At 56.3% G+C, this 16,051-nt stretch overlaps 1 protein-coding gene across 5 annotated transcripts; it reads right to left on the minus strand.

Moving 5' to 3' along the window:
- Positions 1-197: 197 nt before the first annotated feature.
- LAMB2 (laminin subunit beta 2) lies at positions 198-11,270 on the minus strand. Of its 5 annotated transcripts, none has more exons than XM_035275456.3 (33): positions 11,079-11,270; positions 10,459-10,535; positions 10,158-10,330; positions 9,937-10,072; positions 9,782-9,855; positions 9,210-9,398; positions 9,054-9,117; positions 8,621-8,823; positions 8,411-8,531; positions 7,905-8,093; positions 7,554-7,733; positions 7,319-7,431; positions 6,968-7,047; positions 6,743-6,875; positions 6,387-6,545; positions 6,184-6,311; positions 5,447-5,579; positions 5,050-5,242; positions 4,830-4,973; positions 4,333-4,564; positions 4,086-4,249; positions 3,778-4,002; positions 3,472-3,689; positions 3,267-3,363; positions 2,806-3,178; positions 2,525-2,709; positions 2,210-2,451; positions 1,782-2,130; positions 1,244-1,451; positions 1,025-1,166; positions 765-941; positions 526-685; positions 198-445 (listed from the first exon to the last, which is right to left on the minus strand). In XM_035275456.3, exons 2-33 carry the CDS (start codon positions 10,532-10,534, stop codon positions 309-311), a joined length of 5,397 nt encoding a protein of 1,798 aa, XP_035131347.2. In that variant the 5' UTR covers position 10,535; positions 11,079-11,270; the 3' UTR covers positions 198-308. The 5 variants fall into 5 exon arrangements, with proteins under 5 accessions (XP_035131347.2, XP_008979868.3, XP_054101596.1 ...); XM_008981620.6 differs by lacking the exon at positions 11,079-11,270 and adding an exon at positions 10,617-10,686; XM_054245621.2 differs by lacking the exon at positions 11,079-11,270 and adding an exon at positions 10,613-10,686.
- Positions 11,271-16,051: the final 4,781 nt, after the last annotated feature.

A 16,051-nucleotide genomic window follows, 5' to 3' on the forward strand; every position in this document is an offset into this window, starting at 1 on the left:
GCGGGAGGCGGAGCGCCAAGCTAATGACGTACTTCCGGCGGGAATGGGCTCGGAGCGACTTGCAGCTCCGGGGCGGGCCCGAGCGGAAAGAGGCGGTGCTCGGGTGCCTTAGCTTTGCATGGGCCCTGCTGGGGGCAGCCTTTAGGTTCTCCTGGAGACTCTCACGCTCGCCCCAAATCAGAGTCCAGACAACACAGTAGGGGTTCACACTGGTTTATTGGGGGCCATCCGGGCCAAGAGCTCTTCAGTGCATAGGCAGACATGCATGTGGGGCGGTGCTGAGAACTGGGGTAGGCCTTGGGCAGCGGTCACTGGCAGGTGTTGTAGATCTGGACCTGCAGGTTGATAGCTTGAAGCACGCTGCGCATCCTGGCCTCCAGCCCGTCCAGCTGGGCTGCCTTATCCTCCAGTGCCCGCTCATTCTCCTCATAGGTGCCTTCCAGTTCTAGGAAGGGCAGGTGTCATTTTGGGGGGTCTCACTCCCACAGTCCTGTGTCACTACTGCCCACCTGCCTCATTTCTCACCCTGTAGCCGCTGCAGCTTGTCCTGAGCGGCCTGCAGCAGGTCTTGAGCCTCATCCCGCAGTTGCTCTGCCCTTGCCTGTGCAGCCAGCACACCCTGGGCCTTGCGCTCAGCCAGGGCCTTCACCGTCTGGTACTGATCACCCAGAGGGCCCCGTAGCAGCTGCAGATATAGAGGGTTAGGCTAGCGTTGTAGCTCAGCTTCCAGCCCTACCTTCCCAGCTGGCTCTGCCTCAACTCACCTTCTCAGCCTCCTGGGCACGACCCTGGGCACTGCCTGCCGTTTCTTCCGCTGTAGAGGCTGCCAGACTATTTCCCGCCCGTTTCAGTTTCAGAGCCTCCAGAAGAGCATCCAACTGCTGAGCCCTTTCACCTGCAGAGCTCAGTGCCTGCTCTGCACCTGCCATCCTCTCTTGTACCTGCCACGGGTGAGCCAAAGGTTACACAGATCTATGGTGGATGCCCATTGCCTTGCCTCACTGATGTCCTAGGAAGACCTCACCTGGTGCAGGGTCTGCTCTGTGTCCTGTGTGTCAGCCACTGCCCCCCAGATGGCACCCTGGGCAACACCCTGTGCCCGCTGGGCCTCCTCCAGTGCTGCTTGTACTGTCTCTGCCTTCTGTTTCTCATTTTCAGCCCGGCTCCTGGGGAAATGGGGGAATCAGAACCTGCAGGTATCAAGACCAGGTGTCAGGGATAAGGGCCAGGGATGGGGTCAGACCTTGCCCGCCGTGCATCCTGCAGTAGCTGCTCAGCACGACGCACATCTCCTACAGTACGTGCCAGGATCACGTCCACATCCGCCAGGCTCCGGACTCGCTCTGCAATCGCACCCGCCAGGTGCTGGATCTGCTCAGCTGAAGCTGGGATGGAGAGCTCTAGCACCCGTGTGGCCACCATCTCAATGCTATCAGGATCAGCCCCCTCCTCTATAAGGACACAATAAGAGCTTAAGGACATAGATTCTCCAGCATGGGCATGAGGGTGCAGTTTTGAGGTGTGAACTCAGGACATGCACATGAGATAGGGTTTTGTTAACAGGCATAAGGATGTAACCACAGGGACAGGAACTATATAAGGGGCTCAGACTCAAGAACATGGACATGGAACCACATATGGGCAAGGACTCAGGAGCCGGCCAAGGGGTCATAAACACTGATCCAGTGTAGTCCCTGAGGCTCAAGTATGTACTGAGGGAGATACAGATACGGAGTTGCCAAAGAGACAATCAAATGGCCTGGGACATGTGGGAGGCTCACGGTTGAGGAAGTCCTTCACACTCTGGATAAGTTCTCGAAGTTCCTGGTTGGCCTGTTCCACTTGTCCCCTGGAAGCATTAGCCTTGTCCAGGGCTGCCTGGGCCCGTTGCTGTGCCTTGCTTGCCTGACGACGAGTCTCAGCCACTCTGCTGAGGATGCTACCACCTTCCACCAGTGCCCGCTGCAGCTCTGCCTGTGTGTGCCGGGCCCGGCCCAGTGCTAGGTCTGCTGTAGCCGCTGCCCCATTGCAGCTGAGGCCCCCACAGCGGAACTGCCCATCCTCATCTCGACAGCCAGCACCCCCACATGGGCTTGTAGCACAGGGTGCATCCCCTGGGGTCCCACACACCTGCCAGGCACAGAACAAGTCAGGGCCCTGTGGGAGAAACATCTACACCCACCGGTCCCACCCAACACTTGCATCTCACCAGTTCATTTATGCCTGTCAGGCTCAGGGTGTGGGTAAGAGCAGAGAGCTTGTCGAGGGCCCGCTGGTTGGCCATGTGTTTGCTATTGAAGTCCTCCTTCTGGGCATCCATCAGTGCCTCTGTCTGACGCCGGGTACTTGCTGAGTTGCTCACAGGGCTAGGTACTGCCAAGGCTGAGGTGTTGGCACGACGTTCTGCCTCTACAGACTGTCTGTAGGCATGGTGGATGCTGTCATAGGCACCTAAGTTGGGCAGAGGCAGAGAGTCAGCCGATAATTGACCCTGATCCACCTGCCTAGTTGGCTAACAACTCACCCAGGAAGTTTGAATGTTTGAGCAAGTCAAGATGCTGGTCGAGCTGCCGCAGTGTGAGATTAAGTGCAAGCCCATCTCGCTCCAGACCACTTAGTGCATGATTGGCATTGAAGTTCTCATCCTGCACATCTGTCAGCTCTGCCTCCAGCTGAGTCAGGTGCTCAGTGGCCTCTCCAATTTCACGCCTGTGGTGATGGAGAGGGGGCTGTTTAGAGAGGCTTCACCACTGGTCCACTGGATCTCTGCCCCATCCCACCATGTATTCTTAGGTCCTTCCACACCTCAGCTCCTCTGTGGCCTCCACAAGCTGTGCAGTGGAGGCAGCTGAGGTGTTGCGGGCACCTACAATGCCCTGCACAATGCCCAACTTCTCCTGCATGTGCCAGAAGCTGCTCTCAAAGGCACCCAGCACACCCGTCTGCTGCAACTCCTGCGCCCGCTGCTCTAGGCGCCGCGTACGAGCAGCCAAGTCCTGTACCACTCGGTCCCAATCCCCAAAGCATGCATGGCAGGGATAGCAGGCAGGAAAGATTCCTGAGAAGCCACGGGCACACTGGTCACAGCGCACACCAGACACGCCTGGGCGGCAGCTGCAGTGACCTGTGGAGCGATGACACTGAGGTGTATCTATTCCATGAGAGTCACAATCACAGGCTGCAATAAAGAGCAGAGCACAGAGTTAGGGCCACTGTGGGGCATTCTGGGAAGTCCTCCATCCACCTGGCCTCCCTGGCTCCCTCACCACGGCACTGCAACCCAGGGTCTCCCCAGTGGAGCTCCTGGCATTCAGAACAAGTCCGTCCTCCAAAGCCAGCATGGCAGTGGCACTGCCCTGTGAACTGGGGTGGGAACAAGGCAGGGTTAGAGCCTCTATCAGAGGCTGAGTCATCGAAACAAGACAGACACCTGGCCCCATCTAATCAGGGATATGCAGGAGGGTCCCATACCTCATTGCAGGTGGGGCCTCTGGCCCGGCTTGGGTGGCAGGCACAAGGCTGGCAACCATGACCACTGGTGAGGTTCCAGAAGTTGGGGGCACAGCGGTTGCAGCTAGGGCCCTGGACATTGGGGAGGCATGGGCACTGCCCACTGCTTGGATCACAGTGGCACTGGTCAGGAGATGGGCACTGCTGGGGATTTGTGCCCAGCAGGTTGCAGGTGCAGCCTGTGCCAACCAAGATGAGCACAGTAGTCAAGGGGAGGCCAAGAAGCAGAGCCCCAACTCAGCCACGCCCTCCCATACTCATACTCACGGTGACAGCTCTGTCGGGCAGCCTGCCCATAGAAGCCAGGCTTGCAGTGGGCACACTGTGGACCCTCTGTGTGGTGTAAACAGCGCAGACATTGCCCCGTGTGGGGGTCACAGGCATCAGGATCCATGGGGTCAATATTCCCACTGCACTCACATAGTTGGCACTGGCCGCCTGGCCTTGATGGGTCACCAAAGTGCCCAGGGGCACAAGCTTCACATCGCAGCCCTGCCCGCAGTCAAGAGGAAGCTGTGAGTGCTCAGCCCAACCAACTCACCCTGATCCCACACCTGGCCCCCCCATTCAGTCACCTGTGTAGCCTGCCCGGCAGTGGCACACAATCTGCTGAGAAAATTCATCCCGATGGCAAGAAGTAGCAAAGTGCCGTTGGCTCCCAGGGCCTTCAGGACAGGGACAAGGCCGGCACTGGCCCCCATATGGCAACCGTGGGTCCCCGTGGAAACCAGCAATGCACCTGCAGGGAGAGGGAAGAAGAAATGTGTCATCCCTGGGAAGCCTGCCCACCCACCAACCCACTCATAGATGCTGCAGGCTCACCTTTCACAGTGCTCACCCCCTGTGTGATCACGGCAGCCCAGGCAAGCACCAGTGTGGGTGTCACACTCATCTGCATGCCCATTGCAGACACATGGCCGACAGCTAGGGAATCCCCACTGGCCACGCTGGCAGCGGTCACAGCGAAGCCCAAAGGCACCAGTTCGGCAGGGACATTGCCCACTGGTCTTTTCACAGAGACTGCTGAGTGCCCCCTCATGGCTGCACTGGCAGGCTAAGGGCAAGGCAGAGACTGAGTCAGGGGAGGGGGACGGGGGTCTGAAGGAAGTGTGGGTGAGGGAGGGTCTCAGGGGAGGGTTGGTAGTGGGGGTCTGGGTGGGAAAGTCAGGAAATTGAAGAGAACTGCAACTGACCCAAGGTTGAGAGTAGAGGGTCCAAGACTGAGTTCGAGGAAAGAAGCAGCAGGGCCAGAAGGAGGAGAGAGAACAGTAATGGAAAGGAGAGAGAAGAACAGGAGCGAACAAGGGGCAGGAGAGTACCTTGACAGCCTGTGGGGCCAAAGCCATAGTAGCCAGGGGCACAGACGTCACAGCCGCGCCCAACCACTCCAGGCTTGCATAGGCACTGACCACCATGGGGGTTGCACTCAGAACTCAGTGAGCCTTGAGGGTTGCACTGACAGGCTGTGGGGAGGAGGGTTAAGCCAAGTCAGGTTGGGTCCCCACATCTGCCCCATCAACCCACATCACAGACACTCACGCAGGGCACCATTGTAGATGAGGGTGGACAGACTGATGAGGAGGGGTGCGCAGGCCTCAGAGGTAGAAGTCTTGCTGGGCACCAGACCCTCCTCATGGCATTGGTAGCGTTCAAAGGTGGCCCGGCGCTCCAGGGCAGCAGCATCACCCCCACTAAACACCTCGAGCACCAGGACACGTGGCAGCAGCACCAACTGAAGGGGTGAGCAAGGAAGACCACAATTCAGACCTGGGACCATGTAGGCATTGCCAGAGCACTTGCCTTAGCACGGCCAGTAGCCTGCCTACCCTGGCACCACCATGGGCCTGCCTCTTCTGCCACAGACCCTTGCTACCCCCCAAGTCCCACACCACAGGCCCTGCCATCTTGGTTGGTGTGGGCAAGGGGGATTATTCACCGAGTCAATGAGCAGGCCAGGTCCAGAGTAGGGAGTCTCAGGCTGGGCCCTTCCCCCTGTCCGTACCAGCTTTAGATGCAGCTTGTAGGAGATACCAGGCTCAAGGCAGACAGGATTAGGAAACACCATGTACCTGGGGGGAAGTGAGGACAGGTGCAGGGGGTCATCTAGGGGCCCTGTACAAATCATCTTGGCCTCTCCCATCCTACTCCCAGCAGCTAAACCATCAGCCAAAGCAGAGACTTTGGCTGGGTTGGGTTGGGCTGGGCTAGGCCAACAAACAGCTGGGCAGCCCCACAAAGAATCTGCACAGAAGACTCCCATAAAGGTGGCCCTCTAGAATCATACATTCACCTGTGCAGACTCACTACCCAAAATGTAATAAAACATTAATCAGACCTGGCACATTCCTGCTTTGAGTGCTCTGAGGCTATGGCCCCACCACTACCACCTCTACCACCACCACTGTGGGCCCTCCTGATAGTGACACCAGGTGATTTCCCATTAATTTATGCCTTGGCCTGTGGGCCTTAGACCCTTGAGAGAGTAGGCTTTGATCTGTCTACTTCCTTCCTGTGAACAAGGCCATGCCCAACAGGACTTGGCAACCAGCATTCTGGAGGTATTCAAAAGAAGGAACAGATGAATGAGCTGTGGGGCCTTCCAGGTCCCCTGCAGGTATCTTAGGGCTGACCCCACACCCCTGCTATTGTGAGTGCTACCTCCAGTGCCCTCACCTGGCGTGTGGTTGCAGAGTCCCTTGTATGTGGTCATCCTTGGGCAGCACATGCCCACACAGGCTGTGGGCAGGCACAGGCCCTGGACGCTGCACAGTCAGTTCCAACTCTGCCCATTGCTCCGGGACCTGGAAAAACAGGATGATGGAGGCGATGCTCCCACATCCACAGGTTCAGCTCCAGATTAGATAACAGGGTCTAACCTGGGGCTCTAAGCGCAGCAGCAGGTCATAGTCCATGGCCTTCGGCACAGAGGGCACCAGGAACTCCAGGGCCTGACCTTCCCGTAGTCGCACAAAGCCTGAGCCAGTCCAAGATGGAGTCTCCCCAGGGGTGACCAGGCGCTCTACCACATCAAGCACCTGGGAGATAATGCAGCCAGGGATGGAGGCTCAGGTGAGGCTTCGCCTTTTCTGCCACAGCCAGCCTCAAACTCCATTTCTCGTGCCAAAGCTATCTATCACCCCCCACCTCCTCAACAAGGTACTGTCCATAACCCCACCTCTCCAGTCACAGAAGTGTCCACCCACACCCAGTCCTCTGGGGGGAAGCCCCACACCTGTCCTTGTGTGTCCTCAGCCTCCCAAGTTAGGTGGTCCAGGAAGGGCCGGAAGTAGCCAGGCTGCACCTGCTCACAGCGTCGGCCAACCATGTGCTGGCGGCAGTGGCACTGACCTGTGGCCTCATCACACCTGGAGGGAACTCTGTGGTTACTGAAGAAGGACCTCCTCTCCTGCTCAGGGTCTTTCCCCATCCCTTCCCAGGCCCCCTTTACATCACTTACTGGGGATCCAAGGCACCACCCACATCGCAGTCACAGGGGCGGCAGCCGAGCAGGTCGTGGCTCAGGCCCCAGTGGCCAGGCTGGGGGAAAGGAGTTGCTGGGAGCCAGAAACAGACTTCCAGGCCCCTTCACCACCCAGCAGGAAATCCTAACCACATGTCTTAGCCTCTGTCACCTGTTGGTGTAAACATGCCCCCAGACCCACACCCTTGGCCTCCCAGACCTGAGGCTTCTCAGTCAGGACTAGACCCTAAGCTCTCAGCACCCACCCACTGGCATGGATATCACACCCCAACCATGTGCTCTAAGGACAAATCATGCCCCTAGAACTCCAGCCCCCTCCAGTCGCACCAGGCAGCGGTCACATCCACGTCCAGTCACCAGACGTTTGCAGTAACAGGTTCCACTGTTGGGGTTGCAAGGGGTGCTCCCAGGCACTGTGCCCCGTGCATTACACTGACATCCTGCAGGGAAGGAGAATCATCAGCACTTTGGGAAACTGTAGTAGTGCTCATGTTCAGCTGAGTGAGGAGTAAGAGGGCAGGGGTTAAAAGTCAGCATAGAAGTTACGGCAGGAGACACATACGCTGGCAGCCTAGAGGGTCACTGATACTGAGCCCAAAGAAGCCATCACGGCATTGCTGGCAGCGAGTGCCCACCACATGTTCTTTGCAGCGACACTGGCCCGAGACCAGTCCCAGTGCAGGGTCATCATGGGAATCACAGCGACCGCCGTCTTGAGAACCCATGGGGTCACAATCACAGGCTGATGGCAAAAAGAGATACAGGGTCAACCACCCTATCTCAACTAGCTCATCACCAGTCCTCTCCTAAGTTCCCACCCTGGATCCCTGGTCTGGCTCTATCCCAAGCCCCCAACTCTCTAGTTCCTGCCCCAGGCTCAGCTTTCTCTCCCCCTGCCCAATCCCAGCCTCACGGCGGCACGCAGCTGGATCCCGCAGGTCCTTGGTTGGATCACGGTAGAAGAAGGGCCGGCAGAGCTCACAGTGGCGACCAGCTGTGTTATGCTGACATCCATCACACACACCTCCACTCACGTTGCCAGATGCCAGGTATATGGCCATGTCAAAGTGGCAGCTGTGGGTGTGCCCGTGGCACTCACACTCTGGCAGGGGAGGAAGGACAGGGAAAAGGCCACTTGAGGAACCAGGTCACAAGGATAAAGAGTAGGCCACCTTAGATCCCTATCACAGACCAGAATTTGGGTAGGGGCTCAGGGACTTCAAGGCCTCAGCATCATACTGGTTCCCTACTCAGAACAGATTGTAGAGGAGGATTGAGGGATTCCCAAGGGGCATCAAGGCCTGTACACTCTGGATATAGCCTGGGTTTTAGGGGCTCGAACCAACCAGCTCTAGGTTCTACCCAGGGCACAATCAGGATGCAGAGTGCTGGAGCTATGGAGGCCAAGATCTCACTCACTCCTACAGGCATGACTATGGCCGTCCTCAGCTGGATGCCAGGGCAGGTCATGATAGAAATCCTGACACTGCTCGCAGTTGAGCCCACGTGTGTTGTGTTTGCAGATGCAAGCTCCGTGCACCTATGGAGGTTGGCAGGTAGGTTGTTAGTGCTGCTCAGCCATGTTCCCCCCTTCCCCTAGCCGTATCCCAACCATCTGAAGCCCCTCACCATGCCCTCAGCATGGGCTGGTGCCCCTGGGGCGGGCGCACACTCTGAGGCATGTCCATAGCAGAAGCAGTTGCCACGTACAACCAGCTCATAAAGGGCATAGTAGTACTTCTCTCGGATCTCCCGCCGTGGGTCAAGTAGGTTGTCTCCCAGCGTGTGTAAACGAGTCAGGTTCACCCGTAGGTTGGTAATCTTCAACAGGTCTGAGTAGGGGGAAGGGTTGGGGCCAACTGGCTAGGCAGGCCCTTGCTGCCCCATGCCCCCCCCAGGGGCTCAGCTGCCAAGGTCACCTTGAAAGACCTCCTGTATACTGCCACTCAAGCTAAACTGGGCTTGGCACCTGCCCTAGGAAGCACCCAAAATAGTTATTGAGGCCCCAAATAGTCCCTAGCCGGACACAGCCTGTGCCAAGCTCAAAGGGTGGAGCACTCACTCTGAATCCGTGAGCTGTAGGGGTCTGTGATAGGGATGGCAGGGTCCAGCACACGATAGATGACCTGGAGAGGCAGGGAGTTCATAGCGATACTGGACCTTGCCTCAGGCCCATCATCCCCCACTTCTAGCCCCCAGCCCAGATGCCAGCCCTTACCTCGCCTTCAGTGGATGGCTCAATCTCTGAGTAGCGGGACTCACAGACTACATCATCCCAGTGCCGTGGTGGGGCTAGTGGGACTCCTGGGAAGTCAGCGCCACAGTCATAGGAGAAATATCGGTATACATGCCAGGTGTGGCCAAAGTCTGCTGAGCGCTCCACCAGCATGGCAGCAGGGCGAAATGTCTGGGTTGGGGGTACAGCTGATCAGAAGGCACCAGGACCCAAGCCCAACCCAGGGCCATCAAGAGCCCTGCTCAGCCCAAGACTGCCCTCGAACAGCTCACAGACAGTGTGGGTGACTGGTGGAAGACAGATAATAACCAGCAGGGGTAGCCACCTCTAATGGAGAGACTCAGGGGTCATAGGGTTCAGGGAGACAGCACCTGACCCAGCCTTGGATTGAAAAGGCCGAAGAGCTGTGCAAAGGCCTGGAGGCAAATGGAAGAATGAAGGAGACTCCCTGCATCCACACTCAGGAAGGCTGGGTTAAGGAGCTGAGGCTCTGTCCAGGGGCAATGGGGGAGCCAAGCAGGGTGATTCAGGCAAGCTCCCACATATGCAGGCACCTTGAAGGTCATAATGAGGTGTGTGAAATGAAACTCGGCCTCCAGGTCCAGCTGGATGGTGACTGCAGGGATACCTGGGACAGGAGTCGGAAGTCAAGGACTCAAAGCTACTGGTAGACAGCCCTCATCACTTTTTGCCCCACCCGTGTCCTCACCATTCTCTGACTGCCACCAGGCTGCCCGCCGCTGTGGCGCAAAACTGGTAACTACATTCTGGATGCGATGACTGTGTGGGTTGTCTCTAGCAGAGAAGGGGCGCCGGGAGTCACACAGGAAGCACTTCTTTTCATCCTGGGTGGATTGGGGATTAGAATCAGTGCCTGAGGCGGTGTCAGCCCCACCCTGACTCAGCCTCTCACCCCGTCCCTAGCCACACCTGTAGGTGACTGACAATGCAGTAGGGCTGGGGGCCATTCAGGCCACAGGTAGATGAGGCAGTCAGTCTGTCAGCTCGGCCCACCAAGAGGTCGCCCGTGGCAGGGTAGCAGCTTCCCCTCGAACAGCCAGGCAAATCTGGGACAGGGACCTGTGCCAGTGTGGCAGCCAGCACTGGGGACAGTGGTTCAGCCAGTTCTGCTGAGTTCTTATTCGGTAGCCCCACCTCATGTGCCCCAAGGGCAGTTACCAGGACCTACCATCACATTCCACAACCCCCAGCCCCCACCAGGCCCTCTCACCGCTTAGAAGTAGGCCCAGTCGAAGTTCCCAGGGCAGCGGCTGTCCCCTCCCTCCTTCCCTTGAGGTCAGCTCCATCCTGAAGAGGAGAACAGGGATAAGGGGAGGAGAACCGTCTTGGGCCCGAGCCCTCCTCCTTCCTTTGGGGTCCCGTGCCAACTCTGCCCGTGGGTCTTTGGCCTGTTGCTTTCGAGGCCCTCTGTCAGTCTCCAGGTCTGTCCAGGAGTCCCTCCAACAGCTTGGAGTCTAGCGACTTTGAGCAAAGTTGGGAATCGCGGCAAGAAGGAAAGGCCGGAGCGGATTAGGGGCAGGAGCGCAACACCGGGCTGAGAGCCCCCCAACCCCAACCCTACCCCTGCCCTCCGGAAACGGCCTTCACCCCTGGAACCAGACACCGGCTATTTCACCTACAAATCTTTATTGTGCCCCCCAAGCCCACACCTATACGAAGGCCAGGGAAACATAAGGGGTTTGGTGCTTTAGCCTATTCTTGGAAGGGGGCTCACGAAGTTGGGGGCGTGACAGGAGCAAATGAGAGGGATCCGATTTTCCGGATTTCCAGCTCTGGGCCAAGGACCCTATAGCTTTTTCCCCTTGGCGTCATGGGCATCGTGGAAATTACCATCAATTCAGTCGTTTGATCCCAGGGCTCCAGCATCAGCGGAGAGGCAGGAGGGCACAAGCAGGAGTACCAAATTCCCCTATTCAGGGCTGTGGGCAGTTCTCGGGCAGACCTAGGGACGGGACAGAATAGGGCTGGGGGAGAGATGGGGAAAGTGCACACACAGCCCGAAGCACAGCTCCAAGAATCACTGCCTCCCCGACTAGTCACCACGGCAAGTAGGCACGAGAAGTGCTGCCTGTTTCCCGGTATGGAAGTGGGCACTGGTTGGTGGACACTGGACCAGAGTTAAGGCGAGCGACTCCGGATCTTGTAGCTATGTATCCGCTCCAGACTTTTTGGCTTGCCGGGATGGCAGAAGCCCGGGGTTGGAATGTGTGCGGCCGGGAGGGGAAAGAAGGAAAGTCGGGGGCGGGGGCGGGGGCCTAGGCGGAGGACACGGGACGTGCCCCACCCAGGCCCCTGTGAGGGGAAGAGGGGGAAACCGTGGAGTCCGCCGGTCTTTAGGGCTGGGTCTGGCTTGACGCCTCCGCAGTTCCGGGAGGGAGTGCCTTGAGCTGCCATCCAGGAGAGAAAGCTGGTGGGAGTTCATCAGGGGAATCACCCCACTTCACAAAGGAGCTTAGGAGTGGCCGGGGTAGGGGTGGGGTGGAGATCAGTTGATCCGTTGGACTTAATGCATAGCTGGGAGTTATTCTGAATATCAGGGAAATGGTCTCCAGTCACGCTGAGGATCATGTATTCAACCTGGGGGGCTCAGGAATACTAGAGATTACTGAGAATTTAAAAAAATTATTTATTATTGGCCGGGCGCGGTGGCTCAAGCCTGTAATCCCAGCACTTTGGGAGACCAAGGCGGGTGGATCACGAGGTCAAGAGATCAAGACCATCCTGGTCAACATGGTGAAACCCCGTCTCTACTAAAAATACAAAAAATTAGCTGGGCATGGTGGCGCGGGCCTGTAATCCCAGCTACTCAGGAGGCTGAGGCAGAATTGCCTGAACCCAGGAGGTGGAGGTTGCGGTGAGCCGAGATCGCACCATTGCACTCCAGCCTGGGTAACAAGAGCAAAACTCCGTCTCAAAAAAAAAAAAAAAATTTAACCTCCGCCTCCCAAAGTGCTGGGATTACAGGCTTGAGCCACTGCGCCCGGCCTATTATTATTTTTTTTTAAGACACAGTCTCGATCTGTCGCCCAGGCTGTAATGCAGTGGTGCGATCTCGGCCCACTGCAACCTCCGCCTCCCAGTTTCAAGCGATTCTCCTGCCTCAGCCTCCCAAGTAGCTAGGATTATAGGCACCTGCCACCATGCCCAGGTAATGTTTGTATTTTTAGTAGAGATGGAGTTTCACCATGTAGTCTAGGCTGGTCTCAAACTCCTGACCTCAAGTGATCCACCCACCTGGGCCTCCCAAAACTCTGGGATTACAGGCATGAGCCAGTAAATAGCACCAGGCCCTATTTATTTGTTTTGGGTGGAGGATGCCAGCACTGTTGTTTCACAATTTTAGATCACTTAGAAATAAAGGTTTATCAGGGTCTGGGACACTAGATGGCCTCAGGGAGTTACATGCTTTCTCAAGGTCAGAGGGCACTGGAGGATATCGAGGGACCACATGGAGTTCACTCAGGGTCCGTGGGCACTCAGTAGGATCTTTGGTCTCCCAAGGCCAGGAGATTCCTGGATCACTCTAGGGTTACTTTGAGTTACCCAGGTGGTCCCACAGTCTTTCTTGACGGCTTCCATAGACAGTAATCAGCAGGTGGCATACTTGTTGGTGGCCAAGCACATCATGTGCCCAAGCAGCTCAGCTGTGTGCTGCTCCAGGGCCTGTGGGATGGCTGCCTTCTTGCCCAGTGCCTGTGCATTCTGTGTCAAGCAGCACTCCAACCCTGGTGTCAGTTCATCTGAGCTAGGCTCTGACCCCTGGATCTAACCTCTGACTCTGGCCCCGATCTCCATCACAGCCCTGACCCTGACCCAGCCCTAACCTTAAATAAACCCTGAACCTAATCAACACTTGACCCCTGTTCTAAACCTTGACCCCCAGCCCTGATCTCTACAGAAGTTTGGACCTGATCTGGACCCAGCCTTAACCCTTCCACAACATCCCTGTTCTGGCCCTTACCTTTCCATTTGACCCTAAACCCCTCCACATGCCTGCCCTATTGCAGGCCAGCTATGCACCATGCAGGCAGCTGCAGTTGCTTTATGCTTTCTTCAGGAGTTCCTGGACCTCAGCTCAAGCCTGCTGCACCCATTCTCTTGCATCCTGCATGGTGGTTACCAGGCCATATGTGTTCTCCTATAGCTCAGTCACAGCCAAAAGGGCCACCTGCAACTCCTAGTACAGGGCTGGACCGGAAACCCCACCCCACCCAGAATATATTGCCTCAAATACATTACTGCCCAAGGTTCCTGGGGGACATAAAAATTTAGAACTGAGATCCTGGGCCGGGCGCGGTGGCTCACACCTGTAATCCCAGCACTTTGGGAGGCCGAGGTGGGTGGATCACGAGGTCAAGAGATCAAGACCATCCTGGTCAACATGGTGAAACCCCGTCTCTACTAAAAATACAAAAATTAGCTGGGCATGGTGGCGCACGCCTGTAGTCCCAGCTGAGTACAGGAGGCTGAGGCAGAATTGCCTGAACCCAGGAGGCAGAGGTTTCAGTGAGCCAAGATCGTGCCATTGCACTCCAGTCTGGGTAACAAGAGCAAAATTCCGTCTCAAAACAAACAAACAAACAAACAAATAATAAAAATTAAAAAAAAAAAAATAGAACTGAGATCCTGCCTCAGTACAGTGTAGCCCAGCCCCAGCCAAAAGCCCACTTTCCACTGTTCCAGAAGGGTCCCTGAGACCCTAGTGCCCACTCTTCCCCATCTCATCTTGCCCAGGCCCTAGGCCTGCCTACCTGACTCTTGCTACCCATTTTTCTGCCTCCTGGGCCTTCTGCTGACTCAGGGCAAAAGATGCCCTGAGGACCTTAGCTATACTGGAAAGATGCCCTGGGACCGGGGCCACCTCAACTGCCAGTGCCATCTGGGCCAGGCGCCCTGACACCTGGGGCAAAGGTTAGGGGGTCACAGAGAGGACAGCACAGTACCAACTAGGCTGAGCGTTATCATGGTCAGGTACTTGGTAACACTGTGGTATCAGTGAGTCAAGGATCTCAGGGAGAATGGAAATCACAGCAGTCATTGAACAAGGGATGTAAGGGAGCTGAGGGTACAAGTGGGGTATCACCTCCTTTACAGGGGCCTCCAGGCCTTCTTCACTTCCCGTAGCCCTTGCTCTGTGGCCCCTGCATCAGTTCCGTTACTGCCTCAGCCAGCACCCGCTGAACATCCAGTGCTTGGTGCTGGGCCCTGGCTGTACCCTCCTGAAGAACACAGGTGTTCTGTTAGGCATCCCTTTTCTGCCCACTCTCTGACTTCTAACTCCAGCCTCCTGGCCCTTCACCTGGTTCACTCTGCCTGATGGAGGATGCCTTCAGCTTTGGTCAGCTTCTGGCCCATGGTATCTGGTACAGGGAGAGCACCCTGGATCTGACCCAGCAGAAGAGCAATGCCTACTGTCCCCACTTGGCAGTAGCCCACACCATAACACCAACTCCACACTTGTGGTGTCCACACCTTTGTCTGTGGGGACAAGGGTAGGGATCTTAGACTTGAACGCTGACCCAACAATCCTTCACCCTAACCTCTCACTGATCCTGCCTCAGATACAACTATCCAGTGGTGTGCTGGAGGCTTACAAGCGCCAATTGTTGGCTGGGCGTGGTGGCTTACACCTGTAATCCTAGTACTTTGGAAGGCTGAGGCGGGTGGATTGCCTGAGTTCAGGAGTTCGAGACCAGCCTGGGCAACATGGTGAAACCCCATATCTACTAAAATACAAAAAGTTAGCCAGGCATGGTGGCATGTGCCTGTAGTCCCAGCTACTCCAGAGGCTGAGGCAGAATTACTTGAACCCAGGAGGCGGAGGTTGCAGTGAGTTGAGATGGTGCCATCCAGAGATGGAGCCTGGGCGAGAGAGCAAGACTCCATCTCTAAAAAAAAAATAATAATAATAATTTTAAAAGAGCCAATTGTTAAATTTTCAGGAATTTTTCAAATAAGTTGTCAAATGGTATGGTAGACTGAAATCAATCATGATAGCATTATTTACATCATGGATATCGATAAATGCTACAAATCATTTTCCCCTGACTCACAGCCAGTTGTTAAACATTTACCCACAAACTAGTGTTCCCACTTGACCCTGGTCAGCCCTGATGAATATTCCTCATTCTGGAAGGAGTATCTTGATAGTGTCCTAGATGCCCTCCTAACCTTGCCCTTGCCTGTGAACAGACATGCAACAAATATGTACCCATGAGGAAGCAATGGATGATCTGCATGGTTGCTTGCATATGGGTCATGCCCCAAAGTCACCTTGTCCAATGCCATGTCTCCTGGGCCTGGATTCCTGTGGAGCTTGCTATGGCGTGGGTCAGATGTCGAATACGTCTCCTACAATCCCATGTCCAAGCCATGGTTTCCTGTGACTCCCCCATTGCTCCCACTTACAGTCCACCTGGCTCTGTACCTGTTGCTGATGCTGCTTCATGGCTGTGACTGTATGTTCAGGCTATGGGAAGAGCTTTGGAAGGCAACCAGAGCCCACTGAGCAGTGGGCAGGGTCCCAGGGAGAAGGAGCAGCCTGTGCCTGCTTCAGTACCTCATCTAGGACCTGCAGGTGTCCACCCTAGCCCCTAACACCCCAACCAGGCATCCCCTAGCATAGGGTGGCCACCTCCTGGGTCATAGCTTCCAGTTGCAGCTGGAGCAGAGCCAGGAGTTGGTCTCAGAAGATGAAGCAGGTGGGACAGGAGGTGCAGTGTGGGAAACTACCTCTGGAGCCTTGAGCACATGCCTGGCACCTCAGCCCTAAGATGCCCTCTCTGCAGAAGCAGGTGCCCGTG

This window comes from Callithrix jacchus, chromosome 15 (genome assembly GCF_049354715.1).
Source record: "Callithrix jacchus isolate 240 chromosome 15, calJac240_pri, whole genome shotgun sequence".
NCBI lineage: Eukaryota > Metazoa > Chordata > Mammalia > Primates > Cebidae > Callithrix > Callithrix jacchus.

Bases quoted from the DNA above. Each gene is read 5' to 3' on its own strand.
- LAMB2 (XM_035275456.3), bottom strand. From the start codon at position 10,534: ATGGAGCTGACCTCAAGGGAAGGAGGGAGGGGACAGCCGCTGCCCTGG. The intron at 5,243-5,446 runs GTGAATAATCCC...TCACCCCTTCAG, and splicing joins CTGGCCTGCTCATTGACTCG to TTGGTGCTGCTGCCACGTGT. The intron at 446-525 runs GTGAGAAATGAG...TGCCCTTCCTAG, and splicing joins CAAGCTGCAGCGGCTACAGG to AACTGGAAGGCACCTATGAG.